This window comes from Balearica regulorum, chromosome 1, assembly GCF_011004875.1.
Source record: "Balearica regulorum gibbericeps isolate bBalReg1 chromosome 1, bBalReg1.pri, whole genome shotgun sequence".
In the NCBI taxonomy this organism is placed as follows: domain Eukaryota; kingdom Metazoa; phylum Chordata; class Aves; order Gruiformes; family Gruidae; genus Balearica; species Balearica regulorum.
The window spans coordinates 121,148,690-121,176,305 of NC_046184.1; the positions used below are offsets into that span (position 1 = coordinate 121,148,690).

The following is a 27,616-nucleotide window of genomic DNA, read 5'->3' on the forward strand; positions in this document are numbered from 1 at the left end:
CTCGTGTCGGCCACGCCCTCGCCGCCCGCCGAGGGGCGGGAGCGGATGAGCGCGCGCCGATTGGCCGCCACGGGGGCGTTGGCGAGTCAGACACAGCCAATGGGGAGACGGCGCGCGGCCACGGGCCGCTGCCGCCTGCAGCCGTGTGGCGGTCGGGTCCTCGGCGGTCCCCGGCCGGGCTCTCCGCGGCCCCACGCCGGAGCTCTGAGGGGAAGCCGGGGGCAAAACGCCCGGGTGTCTCCAAACGGCCCCCGCGGAGCCCGGAGCGAGGTCTCTGCACGCGGACCGGAGGGGGCGTGCCCAGACCCCGGCCTGCGAAGGCGACATTTAATCGTGCGGCTGTAGGCACGTGGGGAGGAACAAGCGCGTGGGCAGCTTGTGACTCCTGAGCAGTGCCGGTGTTACTGGTTACCTGCCTAGTTTGGAAAAAAATATACCCACCGCATCGGAGGGGGCTGCTGTGAGGGGGTGTCTGCAGCCAGACACTCCCCCTGGCACCTGAACCCCCCAAAAAGGCCTCAGGGTTACGCGGCACCCGGGCACCCGGCCTTGTGCCACGGGCGTTGCGGCCCCACCTCGGCTCGCCCAGGTCGACGTGAGGGGAGAGAGAGGGCCCAGGCATCCCTGGTCTCGTGTCAAAGCCTGGAACTACCCAGCCCGGGGCAGGGAAGAGCTGGTGAATCTACCGGCTGGGAGCTGCAGGCTGGAAATGGTGCTACAAGAAATTAAGTGAGAGCGTCTCGCTGAAATAAACCCACACCGGTCATTTTGCTAGCGGTAGTTGTGCCACGAACCGGGAAAAGGGTTTATCTCAAAAGATGGCAAGCCCTAAGCATGACTCTGGAAAACACCTAAACGTTTTCTCTGTATTAAGCTCCCGCATTGCCTACGGTTTGGCACTAGTCTGCTGGCGCGCTTGCTGGCACAGAGGCAGGCTGCACACTGCTTGCGGAGATGGAGCAGCCATCTTGAGCCTCGCGGGGGGGCTGCGTCCTACCTGAATCGGCTTCATCTCTGTGAGTCCTTATGGCACCAATGCAATGAATAGTTATTACGCTTCTGATGTAATGATCACACTTCTGGTGGTGTCTGAGAATGTGATAATGAGGTATTTGCCTTAGTAGCACAATGGCTGCATCCGCATTGTCGTGAACAGAGCTTTACGATGTATAACACGGAGTGCAGGTGAATTTAAGACACACAGCGCAAATTGACTCAGAGTAATTCTTGACAATGACAAGGAGCTCCAAATTATGCAGAAAGTTAAAAAAAACACAACAGAAATCCTTGCATGAAAGACAAGATACCAAAAAGGCTTACCAGAGTGAAACATCTCAAGAACATAGCTTGTTGCTGTAGAAAATCCAGGCAGCAATTTCTTCTGTATCTATAAAAAATACCAATAAAGAAAAAAAGCAGTTCAAGGTAGCCTTATCTTAGAACATGATTCACCCTGAATCATTCCATATGTTTTAGATAATCGAAGGAGTGGAGACATCTGTATGTCTCCATCTGTACATATAGATACTACGTAATATACCTATTTGGAGAGTATTGCATGATGTATAAAAATAAAAAGGAACAGGATGTTTTAATCAAGTGGTAAAACTGACAGAAGAGATTTTACAACTGGATGTGACTGGTCTGAAGCTGAGTGACCAGTCTTAGGGTCACAAAGTCGAGGGTCTCTTTGGTAAGAAAATGGACCATGACTAGAACATGGGGTGAAATTTATGAAAAAACACAGGAAAAATATTGAGCAATTAAAAAAAAAAAAGAGAAGAACCAATTGGTCTTAAATAAAGAGCGACACTGAGGCAGCTGTTTTATTACATATGCTAAAAATCCACACAAATTACAGAGAAATATCCATGTTGATGGCAAATTACATTGCTTTTTCCCTGCCCCTTTTTGGATCAAAGTAGATGTAAACCTACTTTGAATTCCATGTTGTTGTTCTCATTTTCCTAAAGAAAAATTTACTAGAAAATACTGCTGTTAAACAGGACAATTATTTACTTTAAATCGCAGTTTGCTTAGCTAATTATGTCTGCAATATGCATGCAAAGTGAGGTTTGCACAAGTTACCATTAGCCCCAGGGGAAAAATATCAATTGGAAGAGTATGTGGAATCAGCTTCTAGCTCGCATTTGGTGCAGCTAAATTATAGAATGGCACAAGAGGGATGCCGAGCGTGAAAAGTGATGTTAAGAATGCCTGGCCCTTGAAATGGGTATCAGAAAAACTGTGAGACACCAGGGCACGTGTGAGGCCCAGCCACAAAGCACAGCGAAGCAAAAAAAATCCATGAATATTTGGAACAGAATGGGTGCAAGTGTTTGAGAACTGCAGGTGTACACACAGAGGATACCAAAGGAGACAGAACCATACCTTTCATGCCTTACAGGAGGGACTGAGGGAAGAGGCACTGAGTCAGCTGTTGAGTCTGAAAAAGTGCCAGCCTTGCAGCAACCACTGCAACTTCAGGCAGATGGGCATCGAGATACGAAATTGGCAGCACAGATGGATTTGCCAGATCCTGTAAAATGTAAAACAGATACCTCAGAGGAAACCAAGTGACAGCACTAGGCGCGTTGGAAACTGTCTGAACATAACATGTGAGGCTAATGAGAGGGATTTGTAATCGCACCACAACTCCGCACTCAAAATTCAATCTCCTTCACCATGGCAGCGGCCAGGTGAAGGTAAACTGGCGACACTTACAAGAAAATCGGAGTTTTGACTTTAAAAAACCCCTGACTTAAAAGATATCCACAGCAACACCGACCCACACTGTACCATTGGCATTAGTAGCATTAAAATCAGTCATGGTGGCTGGGAATTAATACACAAAGCTTTTCTCCATCCCACCACCCACTAATTACTCCCGTTATGGCTGAGGCCAATCAGCAGGACACTTAAATTACTCTTGAACCTAGCCTTGTGAATAACTCCCATAAATCAGCAGGTCACTACCGATTTCACTTAAACCAGTTCCTGAGATCTTATAGTACTCAGGAGTATTTTTTTTCCCAAGGAAGAAGAGGAGCTGTGGTGGGGGTTGGTATATAATCAAAACTATGATTTGATCAGCATAGCAGTGATGTGGCACCAGCTGGAATATTAATGTAGAAATAAACAGCTTGTTTAGGAATGGCAAGCAGAGAATGTTGTTTCTTCTATCAGTGATGAGTAGACATGCTGAAGACTGAAAGGTTGAGGAGAGAGGTCCCTTGGACATCTGTGATCTGTGATCAAAGCAGGGCGGGGGGGAAGGTAAATGCTGTTGTGGTAGGATCACTGAAGGAGGAAGATCAGGTGGAGGAGGCTTTTTGTGAGCGACTAATGAAGTCACCCAAAGAACCAATGGTGCTTTGGTGGTACCCAGAGCCTGTCGGGGAAGGGAGAGCACAAGGCTCTTGCACAAGCCTGTGGAAATGATTTTATACAAAGGGACGAAAAGGCAGCCCAAGAAGAGCCACTCCATATTTTAACTGCACAGGAGAGCCCGCAAACAATTTGGAGGTCAGAATCACCATTCAAAACGATCTTTGACAGGCTGGAGAAATGAGAAGAGAAAGTAAAACAGGAAGTTGGCTGATAAGGACAAATGCAAAATTTTCAGCCAGGCAGGAGCAATCAGCTGCTTGGGACTGCAGTGTAGGATAGCCCCTATCTGGATGCATCTGTGTAGAGTGGAAGGTATGACTATAGTGCCTTGCAAACTCCATGTGAGGTAACAAGGCCCTGCTGTTGTGAAAAAAGCAAATATCATACAGGGTTATGCAAACAGGAATATAGTCTGCAGGACACATGGCAGTCAGCACTGGTGTGCTTTGTTGAGGTACCATGTCCAATCTGGAATGCTGCATTTCAAAAAAAGATACGGCCCACATGGGATGTGGTCTGAGGAACATGAGAAGAAGGTATAGAGAAAAACACAGCCCAAGATGAAACACTGAAGGAAGTGGCATTGTTCGGAGAAGAGAAAACTGAATAGAGGCAGAACTGTCTTCACTTAGCTCAAGGGCAATGAGGAAAGGGATTAACCATTTTTGATGTTCCTTCAGAACAGGATAAAGTGGAAAAGGTCAGAGTTGCCGCAATGAGGATTTATGCTGAACATTGGAACCACAGCCTTGCTCAGGCTGGAAAGGACCTCAGGAGGTCTGCAGTACAGCCTCCTGCTCAAAGCAGGGTCCACCCTGGTTGCTCGGCCTTGTCCAGTCAGGTCTTGAAAGCCTCCCGGGACAGAGGCTGCACAGCCAGTCCAGTGCCTGGCTATCCTCATAGGGAAAATGTTTTCCCTACACCCAGCTGGAACCTTCTCTCTTTCGATATATGACTGCAGTAAACATCCTGACTTCCTCTTGCTGACCTCCCTGGAGGCATAAGGAGGTGGCTGTTAGGTTCCCCCCCCCAGTCATCCCTTCCCTGGGCTAAGCAAGCCTTGCTCCCCTGGCCTCTCCTCACAGGGCTGGCCACCACTCTAGCCACTGACTGTCTTGGAGGCCCACCTCCCACCAACTCACTTCAACTTACTCGTGTCTTTCCCCTACTGGGGCCCAAAACAGCAGGCAGTACCTAGGTATGCTCTCACGGGTACCGAGCAGAGGGGGATAATCACTGCCCTCAGGCTGTTGGCTGTCCGTGTTCATACCACCAAGTATGCAGTTGCTCCCCTGCTTTGCTCTCAGGACACGCTGTGGTCTCCTGTCCAGCTTGCGGCCCACTGTGACACCCCGGACCTTAACTGCAGAGCAGTCCCCAGCCTGTGCCTTCCCCGGGGTTGGTCCACCCAAGGGGTAGAACTTTGTATTTGTTCTTGCGGAATTTCATGAGGTTCCTGCTGGCCTGTCCCTCTGGCCTGTCCAGGTCCCTGTGGGTGACTGCCTTGCCCACTAGTGTCAGGTGTACCACCCTAGTTCAGTGTCATCCACGAGCATGATGAGGACACACTCATTTTCTCCTGTAAGTCACTGATAAAAAAAATATTAAACCAGGACAGATACCAGCACAGACCCATATGGTACTCATAACTAGTCTCCAGGGAGGGTATGAACCATTAATCACTGCCCTCTAAGCCCAAGGACCCAGCCAGTTTTTTCTCTCACCTGGCAAGCCACCCATGCAGACTGCAATAACCCAGCCTGGATACCAGGGTGGAGTGAGAGACTGTCAGGAGACCTTGCTCGGGTTGTCTACTAGTACTGCAAGGAGGACATAATCCAGTACTCTCAATTCACTACTTCACTATTCCCTTTGCATAAAGATGATCCTTCTGGAAGGTGCTACAGCTGCCACCACATGTGTGTGTGTGAGAATCACAGAGTTGTCCAAAAGACCAGAGGCTTGGCTCCTTGGAGGCTGAGCTAGCAGGGCAATTAAATGTCTCTTTGTTGTGGTCAATGCAGTCACATGAAAGGATCAAAAATCATGAGTCAAACGCCTCCAGAATGAAAAGACTGGCCCAGACATTAATGAGACTATTACTTGGTCAGCTTTTAGCTTGTCCTGGACTTTGGAATTTCCCTTGCCCATCCCCAGCCCAGCCCAGCAACAATTAATGTTGCGTGCAATCCCAAAGTCAGTAATGCAGTCTGCTCACTTTCCACTCATGCTTTGTCCAGAAGTCAGTTCTTCGCATCCTGTCTTCGAGTCCCTTTATCAAGTCTCTTCTTCCTGCAGCTCCAGGCCTTTTTTTCTCCACCGATACAAGAGGAAGCATCCTTCGTGTTCACTAGAGAAAGGAGGAAGGCAGAGGAAATGATGGAAGATGCAGGACTATTTTGGTCCATGAAAGCTCTCATCTTTCTTGTACACATGAGCAGTATTAGCTCTCAAGAGAGACAAGGGTGGGTATAAAAGGGAGGAGCGGTCGCTCCCCCAGCTCTTCCCACAGCTCTCAGGTGCAGGAGGCAGGCTGGTGCACAGGCTGCAGCTCCCTCCTGCCGCCTGGCTGGAATCCCAGACAGCTCCAGGATGAAAGTGAGAACAATCTGAAACACTGCCAATATTCAGTTGCATAGGTAGGAAGACTTTAAATCAAGCCAGGTGCTGGCAAAAGCACAGCAGGCCTCAGCCTGGTAGACTAAAGGCTTTTCTGTGAAAAACAAAGAGGCAGGGAGACCAGCTTGATTGCTATCTGCCTTTCTCCCCACTTTGTCTTACAGCTCACTGAAACCAGAGCAGAAACAATTTATTTAAACTATTTATTTGTTTTTCTTCCAAACCTAACTAAAAGAGCAGCTTTGGAAACTGAGAGCTGGAGGTGGTCTACAGCACACTGATCTCACAGTGCTTGGGAAAACAGCGCTCAGCAAACCTTTGTCAAAAACACATGAGTTTGTCCCAAAAGAATCACAGAATGGTTTGGGTTGGAAGAGACCTCAAAGATCATCTAGTTCCAACCCTCCTGCCATGGACAGGGACACCCTCCACTAGACCACGTTGCCCAAAGCCCCATCCAACCTGGTCTTGAACACTTCCAGGGAGGGGGCTGCCACAGCTTCTCTGGGCAACCTGTTCCAGTGCCTCACCACCCTCACAGTAAAGAAGTTCTTTCTAACATCTAATCTAAATCGACCCTCCTTCAGCTTAAGGCCATTAGCCCTTGTCCTGTCACTACATGCCCTTGTAAACAGTCCCTCTCCAGATTTCTTGTAGGCCCCTTCAGGTACTGGAAGGCTGCTAGAAGGTGTCCCCAGAACCTTCTCTTCTCCAGGCTGAACAGCCCCAACTCTCTCAGCCTGTCTTCATAGGAGAGGTGCTCCAGCCCTCTCATCATCTTCACGGCCCTCCTCTGGACTCGCTCCAACAGTGCCATGTCTTTCCTGTGCTGGGGACCCCAGAGCTGGATGCAGTACAGTGGAGTAGAGAGGCAGAATCACCTCCCTTGACCTGCTGGTCACGCTTCTTTTGATGCAGCCCAGGATATGGCTGGCTTTCTGGGCTGCAAGCGCACATTGTTGGGTCACGTTGAGCTTTCAGGAATACCTGAATCATATTACATTTCTCTTCCTAGTGGGAATAGCTTGCAAAGCTCTGAATATTTTTAAGGTAGTTGGATCAAAGGGGCAACCATACTCACACAAGCTGCTACAGGGCTCCAGCTCACCCAAGAAGTGGCTGCTGCCCCCAGCCTCACTTGCATCTCACCACTTCATCAGAAGTTACCACCTTTTTGCTCTGCTGATCTACCAATACATGTAACTTGCCTTTGGTCCTGTCAAAACAACCTACTTAGAAAGCAAATTATGAAAAATTATGAAAAAGTACCAAACCTGATGATTAGTGGAGCACTGCTAAGTAGTAAGGCATTTGCGCCTTAACAGCTAGAGATGAGCTAAGCACACCCTTCCCCCTCACACTTCCCATATGTCAAAATTAAGCCACCGGCTACCAGAGCTACTGTTGGCAGCAGATCTGGTTTGTTACCTTCCATTGTTGAAACCAGATTCTATAAATCCAATTTACAGCTGAAACTTTAGATCAATTGAATTAACACCTTTTTTGGCAGTAACCTCCAGCAGGAAAACAGGGGACCTTCTGAAGTGGTTCTGCTGCTGAAGACTGCGGGACCGCGGTACAGGATAGCAGTGTCCTTTCACTTGGTGGCTCTTCTTGCTGGAGGTTACAATTCTATAAGAAGTAAAACATGACATGCCTTAACAGAGGATTAGATGTTTATGACCGATGAGCACCTTGCTGACAAGGAAGGATTGTCCACATAGTTCAGGAGAATTGCCCCATTTTCCGTAAGCGTAGATTTAACAAACTGAATATTGCAAAAAGAATTTGGAGACATTTGAAAATAACATAACATTGGCTAAGTGGATGAATTCAGAAATACTTGTGCACAGTTTCAGAATGCATCATGTATCAATTCAACATGAAGATGTATTGATTTATTCTACAGATTGCTTTTTTTTTTTTCCAAAATACACTCCAAGGTAAAATTGTGCTCTACAGTAATCTAGCTCATCTTCATCCTTGCAAAAATTGGCAAATACAGCTACAAACACTCTGTTCTACAACAGCCTTACCTATCAGAGATTACTTCCTTACCAGATGAAGTGAGTGCACACCAACTCGGTTCCGTTTCTCGGCTCTGACTTCTCTTGAACAGGACAGGTTTTTTGGGGCAGTTAGCAGTGCAGCAACAGCGGTGGTTACAAGCGTCTGGAGAGGGAGTGATTAACATCCCCCCTCCTCAACTGCTGTGAAAGTAGTTTCATTTCTAATGTATTAAAGACAGTATGTTCAGTTTAAGGTGCTGATGTAAAATAGCATCAGTGGACACAGTTGTTAACACCCAAAGTTCTGCAGCTTGAGCAACACCAGGAAGAATCATCTTTAAAAAGCCACAATCCCTCTGTTACTCATTTCTTCAGTGAAACACGCTTTCTGTTAAAAACGAGCCTTCTTGTTCTCTACAGATCAGTGCAACAGAAACTTGCGGGATCTCTCAACCAGAACCCTTACCAATTAAAAAAAAAAACCACCCCAAACAAAACCCCACCTCCTAACCCCAAGTTGCACTCTTGTGACACTTCAACTTTGTCAAGTAAACATGAAAAGGCTGGGTTTCGGGGTTTTTTGGTTGGGTTTGGTTTTTTTGTTCATTTGGGGTTTGTGGGGGGGTTTGAGTTGAAGACATGCTCCACTAGCTCTAAAAAACAGAAGGCAAAGAATCATTCAAAAAATAGCTCAAGACAAGAGCTAAAAATTTGAAACTTGTAGTCTATGTCCTCATTAGTCATTTAAAGAGCAGCATCCCATCTAAAGGAAAGGGATAATTTTTGTCAGATTCTTATAAAAAAAAAGGCTTTATTTTGAACAAGTTTTCTCCATTTGGTTTTACAGTCTCAGCATACATCATATTCATGGACAAGCAGCATTTTCACAGAATAAGAGCCAAATACAAAGAAGAGGAAGCCACTTGGGATTAACAGTTTCAACCTAATTGACTCAGACTTCAGAAAATACTGTATGCTGTCACTTATTTGAGGTAAAGGAATTCCATAAGTTAAGATCCACTTTTTAACAGAAGAGTCAACAACTAAGTATTTGTGAGAAGTAGGTACCTTTGGGAAGGAGGGGGGGAAAAAAAAAATTAAGACATTGTGAGCAACAATAGCAGGTAGGATTTCCACTTGGTTCATACTGGTAAACCAATACAGTTTGGACTACCATGTGTCCATGTATAAGTGTTTAATCAAATTTGTGCAGTTTACATTTCAAGTTTGATGAATTTTACTGATAGTATAGTCTTAAAAGGTGAACCTAACTGAAGATATGTCATGAGCTTAGTTTATATACTGAATGCTGTCACTACGTAATCGTTACACGATCAGGTAATGATCAGTGCACGCATTTTTGCCTTTGAGTATCCAGTAAAATCCATTCCTTTCAGTGCCCGTTATGACATATTCCAGTTACGTGGTTAATTTTTGGGTCGCTGTGCAATCAGACCATAAAATTATGCACTTGGTGGAATTCAAGAATGCTTTCTTAAGAAAAATTGTATTGGGGGAGAGGGAGAAATCAACCTACTGCTATCTGATCACACAAATATACACCGGCAGTATAATAGGGTTTAGATAAACAGATGAAAGCTGTTAAAGGGTCACATTTATACAAGTTTAAAATTAACTTGTTTACAGAGCAAATCAGCTTGTGTCATTAATCTGCGTAAAAAAGACCCTTAAACCTTTTTAAATAGTATCCACATTATACTAGATACTGTTTTAAAAACCAGAAAGACTATCCTCACCTTTTTGAGCTTGAGATTTAAATTAGCTGACTAATAATCCTAAGTCTCACTGAAGAGGAAACAGAATTGGATTAACATTCTGCAAACTGCAAGAACCAAATTATCAAGGTTAAATTCCTAATGCCAGCAGAAATACCACAGCTTTCAGTTCAGCCATTTGTTGCCAGGCACTGCTCAATTTCTTCCAGTGAAAAGAAAGCACAATTTATGTACTTTGCAATGAAACATTAAGCAGTGAAGCCATCGTCATATAGACAGATACATTTCTTTAAAAATGTTACTGGTAAAAAAAGTTTCACAATCTGGTTGGCCAAACCATCCAGTGAGCACAAAATAAATTCAAACTGAATTGGTGCAAGAATTTAGTTGTAAGAGGCAAAGCAGACTCATTTACATGAGCTCATTTTTCAATAATCTTTTGTTTGCTAACTCTTAAGCTCCAGTGAACAAAATGGTTTTATATTAATTTTGGAGGCAGAGAGAAGCTGGTTTGTTGATCTGGCTATGTAATGGTTCCATATCCTTTCTATTTCATTACTTCATAATAATCAAGGAGTAGATTTATCATTAGCAAGTTATTCAACTCAGAACTAACAAAGCACTAGTAAATTCTCTCCCTCATTGGAAAGCTATATTGTATTACGTAGCTTCATGTACATGAAGGTGTATCTTGCAGAAAGATGGCCACTGACACAATTTCTTACTACATTTTGAATAAAATTAGACATGAATGAAGTTACACTGCAAGCCAGCCATTGTACAAGTTGTCTCTCAAGATGTTCCAGAAACATTTCAATTGGAGCTTTAACTCCTTAAGTGATACACAACCTATGATATATAGCTATTGTGCTATTTAAGATGTCGCTTGTGCAGAAATTGCCACCTATCCATTAGCTTTTATCACACTTCAAACTATCAGAAAGCAAGTAAAGGTGGGAAAAAAATTATTTTCCACTAGCATCCAATTAGTTTCCTAAGACCTTGAAAGCTAACAAAATGCTTTTCATTAAATGACAGCTAAGAGAACATAGAGTGGAAAAAAAATAATCACTCTGTTAAGAAATTTGGTCCTTGCATTTAGGACCTTGCATTTCCTTCAATAGCTCCTATGTATCATGTTGCATGGAGCATGAGTTTTGTTTTTTTTTTTTTAAAAACCTCACCTGCCTCTTATGAATCATTGCAATAAAAAGAATACTTTTTTTTTTTCCACACTGCACTAGGCAACTTTCCTTCCAGCCAAAGACAAGGAATTTAGTCAAGAATCAAAAAAAAAAAAAATTGAACTATGAACTGGCACAGCCAGGAGTAGCAACTCAACTACTCCAGAGTGCTTAGAAAATAGGCTTTAGATTTTACACCAAGAAATTGGATTTATTGTAAATGCCACAGTCACATTGATAGACAGAGCACAGACTTCTGGTAACAAACAAACATACATTTTTGTAACTAAGCGTTTCTACCTGGTAAATAAATGCATTTTGCACAGCCTTCCTTTTAAATGTGCCTAAACTAACCTAAATAAGCAGACAGCATAGCAGAAAAGGGAAACTTATGTGAGTAACTGTTTCTTAAGCAGTATATTATTTTTACTATGTATATAATATTTTATATTATATACACACACATTTTCATCAACAGTTCAAATTATACCCGAATAAAAAAAAACAAACAAAAACAAAACTGGCGCTCCTCCAATACATTTACCACCTTTCCCTCAGGCATAGTTAATTCAGGTATTTGTCAAGATAGAGGAATGACAGTTAAAAAGACTCCCCCCACAAGAAACAAGTTACACAAAGAATACTGTATCACTACAAATTTTTTTATTCAGAAGCCCATCTTTAAAAAAAATCTCATTATGAACTTGTTTGGTCAAACTACAACACTTTCTAGCAGACATACAGTAAAAATGGCATGGCTCAGAATCGACCAGATCTTTCACGATCTCTTGACCGCCTCCTATCACGTTCACGTCCTCCTCCTCCTCCACCACCACCTCCACGACCACGATCTCTGGATCTAGACCGACGTTCACGGGACCTCGACCTGGATCTATGCCTTCAAAGAAAGTTTGAACATTTTATTGTTTCATCACATTCAGCAATTTACCTGCAGTACCAGACAGTAGAACACTTAAGGACGTGAGTAATGAGGGAGAAGAAAGACAATGTGGCATTAGAAGGATTGGTAAATTGGCACTCAGGCTGCGAAACCCCGTATTTACAAACTGAACAAACTTAACATCGAGGAGCCAACACACACCGTAAAGATTCAACGGTTCACTGCCAGTCAGCCATTGTAACGGGTGTGCAAAATCTAAGGAAAGGCATGTAGAGAAACCAAACGCAGTGTTACACAGCTGTTAATTGAAGAAGGAAGAGAAGGGGACACCTGCTTTTGCAGTTATGAATAGCTCTTAACACACAGCAAAAGCCTACAGTTGTTTGTAAGTCCACTCCTATTAGATCAACTGCGTTAATTAGCAATTACAACTCAAAAGAAAAAAAGGTAACTTTTTTCCTGCCCCTCTCCCCCTGCTTCTAGAAGGTATCAGCATTTGCAAATAATCTTCTCTGCCTCAGAGGTCAATGACTTAAACTCAGGAAGAAAGCTGAAACCACCCAGAATGTACTGCTAACACAGCTACTATGGATTTATATGGCACTTGTCAAGGAAAAGAGTAGTTTAATGTTTTTTAGCATTTTAGAAAACTCAATTTTATAAAATAGGTAAACAGTACAGTTTAAATAGGTCTAGAAATTACATCAGAACTAAAAAAGCTCAGGGAAAGGAATGCTATAAGTCTTAAGTTTGAAGAATATTCTTCCATGGTGAGATGTTTTGGGATGGGAATGTCTGATCCTTCTTGCAACAGAAGGTGCTACCTTTTAGTTAGCCTTACTAAGTCCAACAGATTCAGATTTGTAGAAGTGACCAGAAGGCTGATACAAGAGCATACTTTGTCTTTTTCATAAATCATTCGAACATCTTAAAAGCTTACATTTGTTGAAATTAATATTAATTGGGATATTTTAGGAAAGTATTTAGGCACAAATAAGTGTGCCTAAGCAACACAATCCACAATTTCCAAAGTTAAATTCATCCTCACAAATTCCAAGACACTGCCAATTAGAGACATTTATAGGAGAAACATATTCGTAATCCTAGGCTCCTGCTGTGATTTAAAGAAACCTACAAAATTGTGCTCTACATAAAAAGAAGCGCAACAATTTTATATGCCTATCCTAAATCGCAAGGTCCTAAAACCAAGCAGATTGAATTCAGCTCCAAGTGAACCATTCACAAGACAGGTATCACAGTAACAGCAGTGGTATAAGCCTTTCTACACGGTACCTCAATAAATAATTCAAGATAAATATATAAAACATATTTATCACAATCTTTTTTTGCCACTAAGCAAAATTACTATTCCTTTGCCCTACTGAGAATTCTTATCAAGAAAGGTCACATTGTGAGGCTAGCATTAATAAAAAGTGAGCTCAATACAGTGATTGCCTGTTGCTAACACTAAGGAATGAATACAGGCTAGGAAAGTTAGCCATTAACCATTGAATATAAAAAAGGCTGGCTAGTGAATATAATCTATAGATATGCTCATGCATAATGCTGGAAGCGGCCGATCTGATTCTGCCAAAATGCCCATTAGCCAAGTAGCCTGCTTCTAACAGAGGCCACGAGCAAGTACGTTTAGGAGACAATAAAATAGAGAAGAGGCATAAAGCAATACTTCTCCCAAATAATGTCCACCTGTAACAATTTGCAGTTTGGAGATCTGAACCACAGGTAGGCCCTATGTACTTAGTAACTCAGTGAATATTCCTCTCCTTGAGCCCGGCCTTCTCTTAAAGCCACATCAACCTTCAGCATCCACAGCACTGCAGAGCAAAAAGCACTGTAACTTTTCTTTGTTTAAACAAAGATCTATTCCTTTGTTCTAAACTGGCCACTTGCCAGCTTTACTTGATGCCCTTTCATTGGCATGTGTCAGAACTGCATTAGAAAAAAACAAGAGGACTTAAGTTTAAAGGTTTGCATTCAGAATTTTCAGCACCTGATCCTTAGTTTACCTGTTTCAATCATGTTTAAAAGCAAACTTACTTTTTACGACGACGCCCATACAACTCGCGTCTTAACTCTCGAGAAATGGGTTTCAAATGCATAAAGTTGCAGAAACCTCCTCGTGTACACTCTCTGAAACAGAATTAAAGAGACACCTTTGAAACTCCCAGCTCTACACTGTAACCATTCGCCCTAAGCCTAGCAGACCTCCAGCCATCTAAAAGTTAATCACCTCTAACATTAAAACCAGTAATTTGCAAGCATCATTTACCGACATCGACTCACTCCTAGATCAAAATCCTAAAAAGACAGCACAAGTCAAGAAGTTGACCGCAGTTCCTCCCTACTGACATTACCTGAAGTGGTTTTCTTCCTACACATCGGAGCCACACCCAAGCACCCACTCTGCCTGTGCAAGCATTTCAAGGATATGGCCATAGGCAAACAGGAAGTCACTTTTTACCCCATTTCATATTGACGGCAACAGGCCTCTCTGAAGTCAGTCACAGGTGAAAGCTCAGCATGAATGGGCTGTCCGTTAAACCAGCGATTGTTCAGGTCAATCACAGCCTTTTCTGCATCTTCTTCACGGCGAAACTGAAGGTAAAATTAACGTTCTCACATTATAAAGAAGCAGAAATAGATCAAAGATTCTTAGCAAATCAGTTGTGCAATACCTGAGGCTTAGGACTAGTAATCAAACTAGAAGCTACTTCAGAGTTCCTGGGACAATCCATCAAATCAAAGGTAAAGATACTAGCTTTTCATTAATCAGGACTTGGAGCTAATCAAAACATTGCTATTTTCTCTTAGTAGTGTTCTACTTGGTCTTTCAAGTTTTGTGGCTTGTATTAAAAGATATGACAGAAGATACTGTCTTTTCTTAGGACAACTTTAAACAAAAAGAATGCTTAAGAGTACTTTCTAGAACATTAATGCTCCAAATGCAATGGATTTTTTTCAAACATTTTAAAAGAAATCTCCATGAGAACTGAAGGTCTCATTCATTTAAATTAGAACTTACAAAAATCTGATCCTGTTTTACAATAAAGGTAAAACTTAAATTTGAAATTCCTTTTCACAGCTAACCACTTGCAAATTTTTAAAAACAAGGGTTTTTTTCCTGGTTATGACCTACACAGCTGAGAATTTTAGGCATGAAAATACTTTCCAGTTAAGGGAATGTACAGTAAAAATATTCAAACTCTCGCACATCTTCCCAACACTGTGTACACACAGTAACATTTCTGCAGGTGACAACTTTGTACTCATTATTCAAGAGACACCAATGACTTCTAAGAGCTAAACTCAAGTGCTCCAGTTTGCACCTTAAGCCACCCAGCTACTGCCAAATGTAACTTGGTTACAAAATGTTTTGTTTAACTGGGAAGTTAGAAAATAAATGCAGCTGTTGAAAATAAACACACCTGTTGCGAATAAACCTCTGCTCATAATGAAGTGCTTAAAAGCCAGTGTGATGGGAAGACAGACCCCAAATTAATCCTGGCAAGCTAAACAGTCCAGCAGTGGTGACTGTGTTTATAACAATGTAAAAAAAAAAAAAGAAGTGTTAATCTTCATGAAAATGACAGATTTTGATTATCAAGAAAGCTTCTCATCATCTCTTAAAACTTCTTTCAGATTCCATTCACATTTTCACTCTTTCTACTTTAGATTGTGAAGTTGGAGAGGAGCTTACAACCTGATGAGCTACTCTCACAAAATCTACAAGCATATAGTAGGTTTTAAAATTATAAATCAGTAAGTGCCACCCCTATTGATTATATAAACACATCTCTTTATCCTACCTTTACGTATACATTTCCAACTAGATGATCTCCAAGGTTATCACAAACGTTCATCTCCTCAACTTCACCATATTTTTCTTCCATTTCTGTGAAGACCTCCTAAGCAAAAAAGCAACCAATTAAGAGTTTGCAGCACATTAAAGTACAAAGTATTGCATTTCACTGTTAGTAAGTGCAAAAGGCAGCCTTCTTTAAAAAAAGAGCAAAACAAGAAAACATTTTTTTTACATTTCTGATTTTAAAGTTCACACTTGCTTCGCCTGTACTGTGTCCATCCAAGTACAGCACTAACAGGATACAACAAAAAGCTATGGAAAACATTATGCATACAGTATTTATAGAATGCATAAGATGAACTGAAAACACGACACATAAGCCTTGATGCTAGTTTTAATTATTTGTATAGAAGCAAATTAACTAAGTATATTTTAAATTTACAGGAAAGGAGGGGATCATGAAATCAAAATGCTACATCACTTAAGTTGCTGATTTTTAAACAAAGTCTATTAAAAACCGTAAAGTTAAAACCAAACTGACCAAAGGTTATACCAGGAAATATTAGCACTGAAAGTTCTAAGTTTTATATGAACACCTCAGGGAACAAGCGCTTTTCTCTGAATCCATCTAACTCCTTTGCATCAACAAATCCACAAACATTTTAATGCATTTTTACATCTTTTACATACCTCAAAGAATTCATCATAATGTTCCTGCATCTCAACATCGCTCACAGCACCTGTAAAAATCAAGAGTCACATCAATTAGAGCTTACAAATACAGAAGAAGAGATTTTGATCATACTACAAAACAATCTAGAGAGGCCATCTGGAGCATAAAAGACACCATATAGCATGAAGCTAACTAATAGGAATATTAAAAATAAGTATGTATGAAGAGCTTTGAGTCCCCAAAGTATATGTCAAAACATTACATTGACATGATCAAATCAAAACCAGTTTTAATCAGAGCCAAACTTGTATGCCACAAATTTAAAGAAAGGGGAAAGGAATTACTTTGAAATATCACTTAAATTTAATGTACAGTCCCACTCTCTATCTACCAACAATTTTACCTAAACAGAAGGCAAGTGCTTTGTTACATTTGCATATTTTAAAGCATGATTACAATTTAGTGTTCCTCTTCCTAAAGGCAGAATTTCATTTTAATGTGTCCACCTCTCCAGTATATACACTAGAATTTGAGAGTTCACAATGTAACACAGCCCAGATTTTTTTTTTTTAAATTTGCTCAAAATAGTTTTTGCAATGACACACTTTTCTCAGTGCCCTCAAAGAAAGGAGAGCAATTTTTAGTTTAATTTTGAACATCACTTATTTTTTTTGTAGTCCTGCAGACAACTTTTTAGTGCAAGACAAGCCAGCCATATATTCAGGTTAGATAATTTTCATGCTCCAAGCTGGACTTGATAAATGAGCGCTGCTTGCCTGCTGCTATAAAAAACAACAAAAGTTTGGCTAATTTTTCAAAGCATTAAGAATATAAAAATGAATTTCATTTATTTCTTCCAGTCTACAGCATTTTAAACTACATGAAGCCATATACATTAAAGCCTAACGTATTAGCTCTTCAGCAGTTAAGTGGTTTATTAAGATCAAGCGGAGCAGTTTTTAAAACGAACCCTACATTTTATGCTAGAAAAATAGTTTAGCCTTTAAGTTACAAACACTACTGTTTTAGTTCACAGAACGTGAAAGACAAGAAACTGAACCAACTGAGTTTATTCACTTCAGGCTGCTATGAAAAAAAAGAGATGCTTTGGGCTCAGTCATTTTTGCCTAGTATTCGGACAAACATTTTTCTTCAAAGGCTCTAATATTATCTGGCCACACTTTATGGAACTGTAATTACTTTTCTTCTACCCAGCTCACCTCCTGAAGAAGGCTAAGGGGCATTTGTTATATAGTTTAGGCTAACTGTTTCTGTGTTTGAAACATGTTTGCTTTTAAGAATTTTCTTCTTTCCCACTGCTTCCCCACTGTTATATAGCAAATTAAAGAATATCAAACATTAAACCAGTATTTCTAGACAGTTTAATACTTAACTATATTCCCAAGGTTCTGCCAACACCACTGATAACAGCTTACTAATACCTAAAGAATTTTTTTTTTTTTAAAGATATCAGACAGAGGGTCTGTGAGCCACACTGGGAATAACTATGTTTTACAAGATGGACAAGTGCTAAAAACTTATAAAATTTCATTGTCAAATTAGATCACAAGCAACAGTTAGTTAATGACTACTTGAATGTCCTTCTGAAGCGGGAAGCATACATATGCACAGGCTTTACAAACATTCATATTCCAGGGCTACTGGTATCTGAACCTTGAGAAGCCCAATCACTAATTAAAATACCCCGGAAAACTATTGCTGTTCAAAACTAAGGTTAATCTTCTACGACGGCAATAGAAAGGAAGACAGTTAAGCAACAACAACAAAAGCATTAAATAGCTACCCAAGTTATCCATTTCAAATACATGCAGTACTTAAGTAGGGACAAGTATCAAAAAACCAGGGAGCCAGGAGTTTCAGCAAACCTACTGATAACAGAGCTCCAGCTCTACCACAGAAGGTACAGTTAGGCTCTGTTAAATAGCTACCCGCTTGTCAAGACAAACTAGAGTTGGATACCAGAGCATCGAGAACGCTAAAGAATCTGTTCAAGACTCTTGCAGCTGTACAATCTAAACAGCTCCACAGACCAAACTGCTGTAACTCTGTGCAAATTAGTTACCAGCGTATTGAGAATTTAGGGACAGAGTGGAAATACCCAACTGTACATCGTTTGTTTTACTGAAACGGCATTAACTACTAAGCATCTGCAACAAGAAAGCCTACAAACCAATAGAACTGTTTAAGCATCTAGACAACTTACATAGCTCGTTACGTATCTAGCTTACTTAATTGGGCTATTATTACTTTCAGAAGCAGAAGAGACAGTGTTGACTTTTAAGTTAGTGGCTGATTTCACAAAGCACGTCTAATCAAATGCTGGTAACTAATCTGAACTAGTCTATAATCCAACAGTCAAAAAAAGGAACAGCCAAACAAAGCTTTATTACCACACAGTCAATATTCACTTCAACAAGAAATATTAGTTAGAAAATAACATTGATCCTTTTTGGTCCTAAAACTTTTTCTTTTCCTGTGTTTAAATCTTATTCTAATATTGATGATTCAATCGCAATGATATATCAGTAATCGCCGATCAACAATCCTGGTCATTTAACTTCTGCCAGTCTCACAGTAGGTGTGTTTTCTTATGCCCATTCCTACCTCATGAGGAGTCATTAAATTAGTTTGTGACCATACCCAAATGCCTTCCCCTCCTCAAAAGTACTTTTAAAGATATATTTTCCTAGATAAATGTGCAACTTGGTTTTGGAATTTGAATTTTCAAAACATGGAAGGCATTTTAAGCGTGCATCTATCCAAATAGGACAGCTGCCAGAAGGGAAGCGTTTGTCAGTCAAAGTGTATTCTTCCAAAGTAGACTCTAAATGGAAGCTGCATTAACCTAGGACAAGTTTCTGCATGCAGTCTGAAAAGTTTCAAATTCAAGTTCTCTTAACGTTTACAGAGCAGGAAATTTGTTCTGGATGAAGTCAAGGTGTCATTGTCCTGCTCTTTTAGACACTGGAACCTAACGGATAGCACAAAACATACAGAAAAACATTCCTAGAATGCAGGCAACTGGCAGGGAGAAAGGCGGAGGGAAGAAAGCAGTGCAACCAAGACTGCTTTACAGGGGAAGTAAAATTTCAACCCTTTTTGCTTTAATAGGTGGTATTCAGATTCCCCTCACAGTTTTGGGAGTAGAGAGGAAGGTGAGTGGGACAAAAAAGTTTTTGGGTGGGTTTTTTGTGTGTTTGTTTTGGACACATTTAATGAAATGTGGTCAGTTTGATCTGTTAAACTAAAATGGTAGACCAGCTTAAGTCGACACTGAGCTCTGACAATCAAGCCCAGGGAACCAGTGAAGGAACTTGTATGAACTTACAGCGCAAACCGTCAGCAGACTGGGAAGAGTTTTGAGGGTTACGGTAAATGTTCAAGAGGGCAATGGTCTGAAATACAAAACGCAACAACTTTATATTATGGAAAATAATTTTAACAAGAAACCGGTTTCCTTTAGGGTCGCTTTAGCCGAGTCTGTGCTGAAAGAGAGGTGGTTATTTTCTCCCAAGAAGGAGAACTTTCACTTAGCTGGTGACCTTTCTGAATCAACCTAACACTGTAAAGTAATAGAGATCTCATGATACTCCATTATTGTATTTTTTATTTTATTCACCAAAGTTACTAGAGGGTTAGTGCATGATTTCAGGCAGATATGCAATAGATGGCATCCAAACACAGTATTCAAATTACAAGCACAATAATTTGTTTGAATTTGGTTTTACTGCATAGTTTCTGAGTAGCAAAACCCCAGGAAAGGAAGTAATACAATAATTACAGCATAACATGAAATCTCCATTTTCCTAAAAAAGTTAATATGAAAGAAAACTCACAGTTTTGGGAAACTTACCGTACATTTTATATATATACCTATTTATTTTTTTTTTTGTTAAATCAAGAATTTGAGAAATGTCTGCAGTTTAACCCTCTAAAAAGAATGCAGCATTACTAAGCAATCAAGTTTTGCTTTGCAGTACAAAAGAGAACCTGCATCAAGGCCAATTTATGCAGTCAACTCTGCATTCTGAATTGCACACATTTGACAAGTTCTTGATCTATGCGCAAGAAGAGTTCCGTCACTTGTCCTGTTTGCAACAGCTTTATGTCAGCAGCTCAGAAGCCAACATTATTTTCTCATAATTAGGAGTGGGCTCTTTAACACCATTCTTTAAAAAAATTTCTCCAACTGTGGGACTTACAGTGTGAGCCGTCAGCCGTCTGTGCACTGTTTTGGGGGTTACGATAGATGTTTTGAATCAAGATGGTCTGCGGGGAAAAAAAATAAAAAGGGGAATTCTACTGGCTGCTGTGCATATAATAGACAATTGCAAAGAGACAACTTGTTTGCAAACAGCTAAAAGTAATATTTTATTCTTAAGACTTCCTTTTGTATTTGCAGAATATCTTCCAAAATTGCATCCAGACCATCATATTATGAAAACAGTTTTAATTAACCACCAAGAAAGAGCTGCATTTGTCTCAACAGCCATCCTCAATATGGGAGTTGTGAGGCACAGTAACCTAAGATGTCAAACTACACGGTATTAAGGAGATGCCTAGCTTTCAAGACCAGATTCATTATTGTAAGTCGGGGCGGGGGGGGGGGAATAGTGTTACGTGCACAGCATATAATACATGATGCCACAGAGTCTAAAACATTACACCAGACAGTAAGGATTTTAGGCAAGAGCTATGTCTCATTTTGTGCATCAGGAATTTCTTGGTGGAATTTCTGTTTAAATAATATAATAGCATCATAGGTTCACATGTTTCCGATCCTTCAAATAAGGACAATTTCCTTTTAGCCCTTCTGCTTTTTACTTGAAGAATTAGCCCAGGCAGACTTGAAACCTTACATTTGTACCGTTCTTCTTAAAATCAAGTTGTCTGAAAAAACAAACCATGTTTAAGTTAGTAAACTAATATTACAAAAAAATTCCAAACGTCCATATCACTGTAAGCAGCTCAAAAATTGAAATTTGATTACTTAAAATACCAGCTCAATGTTAGTTAGTATGAATTGCAATCCCCAAATAATTTTAGCTTACACATTATTATTAGTCACAGTAAGAATTCAGAGCTTAAAAAAGTCACAGGACCAGCAATGTCATACCTACATATGCTGCCCACTTAACATGTAAAAAAGATAACCTGTAACATCACATTTAAAAATCACGCACTTGTTTTATAATGGGTACGGTCATACCAACCAAAGCTTTGTGCTTCCATGGCCCAGGTTTAAAATAACTATGTTTTAGCCTACAATTGGAGAGAGCCAGAAACATGCAGATAGTTACAGTGTTTCTGCTGATTGGTGGTAATTTGATCACACTGGATCGCGCGACCTTTCATAACACAGCTCTTCTACAGAGTAGCTGCACTAGCAATAGCAACACAAGATAAAAATATTGTGCCAGTAACTTCCCATTAGCAAGATATCTGTTCTATTTTCTATCACAGCTGATTATCAATCTGCATACAAATAAAGATTTCTGTAGTGAACCCTACACACCTGCCATGTACCTCTGAGATGTTACAATGCAGCACGCCTGCCAGGTGGGATGCCACAGCTGTCCCAGGCACCGCTGGGTGAACCTGACATGCCCCGCCGACCCACTTCAGCTGGCATTGCCATCCGCAGCTTCTAAAGTGAAGCTAAAGACCGCACTGACAGAGGAAACCACTGATGTGCGTGAAGTTGGGTTTTCTGGTAAAAAAAGATGTAGTTTGGTTTTTGGGTTGTTTTTGTTTTTTAACTTAAAGACAACTACTGTGGAAGTTGTCTAATTTATAAATATTTTCTAGTAGCCAATAACCTAAATTCAGGTCTCTAAAAAACCAATCACATTTCAGCACAGTCTCCATGGAGGTCAGCAACACGGAGTAGCTTTGAAAACGGACAATATTCTTTTTGAGATACAAGATTTACATTAAAAATTATTAAATTCCCAGAAGGGGAAAACTTATCATTGATGAAGTACCAGCAGTGGTCCCTACTGATTAGTAACCTAGACAGTCCCCCCTAGAACTCCCCCTGCCCACTCAAGCACTCACAAAGTTTAACTTCATGAGCACCATCGCTCTGGTGGTCACGTGAATAATACCTGCCTCCCTAGTTATACCCAAATTCTACCCCAAACCAACACCATTCTCATCAATCCTGCTCCAAGTCAGCTAAGATGAACTTGCAGAGGACTCCACGGCTAAGTAAACTTTACCTTTGTAGATTAAACTGCTGATAATGCAACAACTTCCACAGGCACTTCTTATCATATAAAATACTCCCAAAGAAATCTATTTACCTGTATACTTTGACAATCAGCAGTGATAGAAAAAGGCAAAGCATACAGTTCTCCAGGAATGTAATTTCTGAAAACTAGAGAGCTCATAACAATAAAAACCCTATCACTCACTGTACCTTTTTTTTTTTGTGGTGCAGTCACACATCATGTCTCTAAAAACATTCATACAGCCAAAGATTAAATAATATGTCAAGTGACATATACACCCTCAGCAACCAGGCAAGTTGTTTTCAAGAAACAATTCTTTCACATTCAAAGCAACTATGTAAGTTACTCTCGAGACTTAAGAGCCTGGGTCAGAGAGCAAATATAACAACAGAAGAGTCCTTTTTATTTATTAATTTCTTTTATTATACGCATAAAGGACTGAAGTTCACACCTTTGAGACAGGTGGAACATGCTGCCACTGTTTGTGATTTAAAAAAATCTGGGATGGTTTAAGTGCCTAAACACCACTGAGAAGGCACACTCACCTGAAAGTTAGCACTGGTTGGTCTCTACTACAGGCAAGCTTACAACAGCATCGCTTCCTGCAGCCATTAAGGGTGACAGGAGATAATTAGAAATGCTGGGAGAAGTAAATGGAATACCCCAAAAAAAGCAAAACCCCACATAAACTGGGGCCAAAAGTGAACTAGTTAATCTGGAGCTCTGTAATTACTCACTTATCTGCTATCTCACGTTATCTGAGAATCTACATTTTAAGAAGCAAGAATATACTTCCACAAGAAAAATAAAACAAAAGGAAAACAAACCTGGCTAAATGTTGGTTTGTTGTGCAACCGAGAACATCTGTCTCCATGACGACAAGCTCCGATTTTGAAATAAAACGAACAGTTGACTCTGCAAGTAAAAAAAAAACCACCACGGTAGTTACATATTGGAATAGAAAGACATTAATATGCAATTCCTATAAAACATAAGCCCTAAATGCCTTTATCTTGATGTGGAGAAGTAACATAGAAAAAAAAATTAATCAAAACAGTATAGGAAAGCTTTACAGCAAACCTGTTCATATCCATTCCTCTTTATCCCTAATTTACAGCAAGTCATCTTATCAATTTCACCCGCTACTCAAATCCAAAGTGCATTCATGACACCACCACAGACAGAAGCAATCACTACTGTTTTACCCTTCTGGTTCTCCATTCTTGTCTTTAGATCGGTTTCACTGGGTGACAGGATGGGAAAAAATGTGAAAAACAGTCTGAAAAGTTAAGCTATGAGATATATGGTTGTGTCTTAGTTCATGCAACACCCTAATCTACGCAATATAACCTGCTTTAAAGCTGATACAGTTGCACCTACCTAATGTTTTACAAACCACCTGTTTAAAGTTAGACTCTAAGGGTAACGCAGACTGCTGCCAACACGGTATTTGAAATAATTCAGAGAAGAGAAAGATCATGTTACAAAGAGAATACACATAAGCAAAATAAATTTAAGTCATTTCCATGAATGTAGTTAATAATTTTAAAAGGAAGCATTTAATATTTTTTTAAACCACAAGCTCTTCTTGAATTAACTATCATCTAACGACACCTTCAAAACTATGCTCGCTGAGGAACGCCAGCACAACTCTCATATAAGCGTGATTCACACGGAATGATGAAAGAAAACCATACGGAGTTTAGTTACCTTGACTGGGAAAACTGAATGCAAAATTCTGAAGGGCAAGAAAACTATTACGGGCTATATATATGTAAGTGAAATATAAGAATTGTCCTGGAAGAAAGATTATTATTCCCATGCTCACAGTTAACACCAATTCTTTCCAGAATCCTGTGTAACCAACATCAGCTCATGGAAGGGAGAAATATTTAAGTACTAAAGCATATCTGACCGGTAGCAAAACATTCCACTGTAAAATTGTAACACGCTTACTCTTCATTACATTTTTGAAAATATACACTTAGCATTACAATATACTTACTGTCTTTTCTGAACTCTATCCTGAAACAAAAAAGGTATCTAACTACAAAATTTCCAATAGTGCTTCCAACTTCAACGGTTTCTGGACAGTTCTGCTTGCTTTTTGAATAGAAAATAAGAGCAGTACAGGAATTTCATGCCTGCTGTATCGGCATATACTAATAGCGTGAAACTGTAATGCATTATATCAGAAAGGACGCTACAGTAACAGAGCTCAAGAGAGGCTGCCGATACCGCTTTTCTGACAGATGAGGGAATTGGAACTGGCATGCAGCACTACAAAGTAGAAGGAAAACAGAAGCCTCACGGCCAGAGGCTGACAAGAGTAATTTTAGTCCAGTAGCACATCGATGCCCCCTTTCATTTTTACGAGTGGAAAAACACGTTGGTTTGGTCAGGCCGACGGTGACCAAATTTTCGTTAGGAGGGTTTTGTAAGTATGCTTCCAACAACCAGAGAAACTAGAGACGTTCCCGACGCGTGGAAGGCTGCAGGCAGAAGCCTGAGGATCAGGATGCAGCAGTCGGGGAAATCCTCCGCACCCTGGGGAGGGGGGAGAAATAACCAGTCGCTGTCCTTGCAGCAGAGCGGAAGCTCTCGGGCTGCTGCGAGGCGCAGAGACACGAACAAAAGGGGTCGAAGAGGCCCTTTCTGGCAGGAGGCGGTGGCGGCGGGAAGCTCGGCACCCAGCGGCCCCGACCGCTCCCGCCCGCCGCCAGAAAAGCGCAGCCGCCGGGGGGGGGGAGGGGGGGGGAGGGCAGGGAGGGGGCGGACGGGGGCGGGGGGACGACGGGGAACGACGGCAACGCGCCACGAGGCGCGGGCACACCCGCATGGCGGCGGGGGAGCGGGGGGGTGTGTGGGGAAGGAGGAAGTCCCCGAGGAGAACGGACCCAGCCCGGCCCGGGAGGGGAGAGGGAAGCGCATGGGCGGGGCCGGCGGCGCGGGTACGCGCAGGCCCCACGCGGCGGGAGGCGCGCGCGCCCCCTCCCTCCCTGTCCCTGGCGGCGCGCGCACGCGCGCTCCAGCGAAGGGGGGAGGGGAGGAGGGCGGCCGCGCCGCGGGCCTTGGGGGGGGGGGAGGGGAAGGGAAAGGAGCGCGCCCGCCTCGCTTCCTCTTCCCTCCGCGGCCACGCGCAGCCACGTCCACGGGGGAACTCCCGGGCGCGCGCCACAGTCCCGGGGGTGCCGCAGGGCCCCTGAGGCGGGAGTGGAAGAAACGGGCCGTGCCCCCCCGGGGGGGAGGGGGGAGGGAAGGGCTGACCGCCACGATGGGTACAGGCCGCCCAGACGGGCGCTGCGCGTCCCCGCGGAACCCGCCACCAGCCTCCGGCCTCCCTCGAGCTCCCTCCCCGGGGCGCCGAAGCCGCGGGAGCGGCGCGGGAAAGGGGGGATGGGCCACTCACTTGTCCTTCTCTGTTCCGAAGATGGAGGCCAGATACTCCGCCATCTCCCACCGCCCGCCCGCCGGACAGCCCGGCGCCGACCGCGTACGTCACAGCCGCCGCGCCGGAAACACTTCTGCCGAGCCCTGCGGGCGGGGGAATGGGAGGGGACCAGGGTCCTTTGCGCATGCGCTTGGGACCGCCGGCCGCCTCATTGGGGGAGCGGCGTGGGCTTCTTCTCCCCTCCCCCTTCGGCGGCGCGGGCAGGGCGCGCAGTTGCCGCTCGCGCCATGTGGTGCCGTTGCCGCGCATGCGCTGTAGCGGAGCGCACCCGGCCGCGGCGGGGGGACCCCACGCCCGCCCCACCGTCACCCCCGGGCCGGTGTCCGGCGGCTGCCGCCGGGGCTAGAGCCCTGCCCTCGCCAGAGCGGAGGGAACGGCGGTGCTCTTCACCGCAGGAATCCGGGAGGTGGTGTTTTGGGGACGGGCGCCAGGGCCCCCCCCCCCCCCCCCCCCCCCCGGGACTGAGCGGCCTGTGGCGGAGTGGAGACCGCCCTGTGGGAAAAAAAGTGGCGGGTATCTTGTCGGGAGTGTTGCATCGCTTGTAAAGCACGTTGTACTCTCGCAGTGGTTCAGCTGGGGGAATTACTGAAGTGTACCGGACCTCCATGTCCAGATGTGTACCCAAATTTCCTAATTACATCCTCCTCCCATTCTGCAGTGTGGCGTGGCCATTGGGGTGCTGTACCCAGACTTAAGGAGCAATGTGAATGTTGCCAGAGTAAGCTCAGAGCAGGAGACAGACACCTTAGCCGCTGGTTCAAGGAAATTGAGAAGCCTCTGATGGATATTGAGGCACATGGCTGAAGGCCATGACAACTCAAAAGATGGCAGTCTGGAAAAAACCAAACCCAAACAGCTGAAGGCAGACCTGAAAGCAGAGCTTAAGGTTTTGTTTTAAAACTGCATGAACAGGAGTTTATATATAGAGTGTAAGGAAGATACGGATGCTGCTTAGAAGCTAAAGGGTCTTCCTGCGATTAGTCATCAGTACAAACAGCAGCACTGGCGAGAAATCTGAAGTAGACCTTTGTTATCACGGCTTCAAGTGTTGGAATAAAGTATACGCTCAAAGGCAGGAAGGTGCAGGTTCTGAAGGAGTTTAAATAAAAGTTGGATGAGCTGCAAAGAAAAATAGGCATTTTAATTAAAAGCAGAGTGGAGGGTAGGACCAAATTCTTTCTGGTCATTCTGGGAAGTTTCAAAAACTGCAAATTTGAACCAAGCAAACCAAGCGAATTGCAATTTTTGAGTTGGAATAGTAATGCATGCAGAAGACTGGTACTTCACAGCCTGATCGGCATTTGCAACAAAAGTGGTGTTCCAGTCTGAAAATCATTGCAGGAAAGCAACCTTACTCGTTTTGTTGATGCAGAAAACAAAGCCTGAGCACTCACTGTATTACAAGTAAAATTCATCCCTTAGATATTTTGGAATTCTCTGAAATATTTACAAATATGCTTTATTTCACACAGTGTTCACAGCCCCAGTTGTAGTCAATAGGACTATTTGCAAGCACAAGTGCATTCTGTGTTGTGCTCTAACACAATACAATTGAAACTTAACAACAAGTGCAGTT

General features: G+C 42.5%; 1 protein-coding gene and 1 long non-coding RNA gene across 11 annotated transcripts; both read right to left on the reverse strand.

Annotated features, from left to right (window-relative positions):
- Positions 1-3,163: 3,163 nt before the first annotated feature.
- LOC142604699 (uncharacterized) lies at positions 3,164-8,632 on the reverse strand. Its single transcript, XR_012838546.1, has 4 exons — positions 8,068-8,632; positions 7,091-7,641; positions 5,609-5,740; positions 3,164-4,979 (listed from the first exon to the last, which is right to left on the reverse strand). It is a non-coding gene; the product is annotated as an uncharacterized LOC142604699 (long non-coding RNA).
- A 2,947-nt stretch (positions 8,633-11,579) lies between these two features.
- Positions 11,580-26,293, reverse strand: U2AF1 (U2 small nuclear RNA auxiliary factor 1). Of its 10 annotated transcripts, XM_075773064.1 has the most exons (11): positions 25,999-26,128; positions 24,595-25,136; positions 23,417-23,504; positions 23,135-23,191; positions 20,559-20,625; positions 19,685-19,751; positions 16,353-16,402; positions 15,667-15,765; positions 14,322-14,455; positions 13,898-13,990; positions 11,580-11,836 (listed from the first exon to the last, which is right to left on the reverse strand). In XM_075773064.1, the coding sequence occupies exons 7-11, from the start codon at positions 16,380-16,382 to the stop codon at positions 11,698-11,700; spliced, it is 495 nt and encodes a 164-aa protein (XP_075629179.1). In that variant the 5' UTR covers positions 16,383-16,402; positions 19,685-19,751; positions 20,559-20,625; positions 23,135-23,191; positions 23,417-23,504; positions 24,595-25,136; positions 25,999-26,128; the 3' UTR covers positions 11,580-11,697. The 10 variants fall into 10 exon arrangements, with proteins under 10 accessions (XP_075629179.1, XP_075629128.1, XP_075629190.1 ...); XM_075773013.1 differs by lacking the exons at positions 19,685-19,751; positions 24,595-25,136 and adding an exon at positions 21,216-21,246 and having other exon boundaries at positions 25,999-26,121; XM_075773075.1 differs by lacking the exon at positions 24,595-25,136 and having other exon boundaries at positions 25,999-26,080.
- Between the last annotated feature and the right edge of the window lie 1,323 nt (positions 26,294-27,616).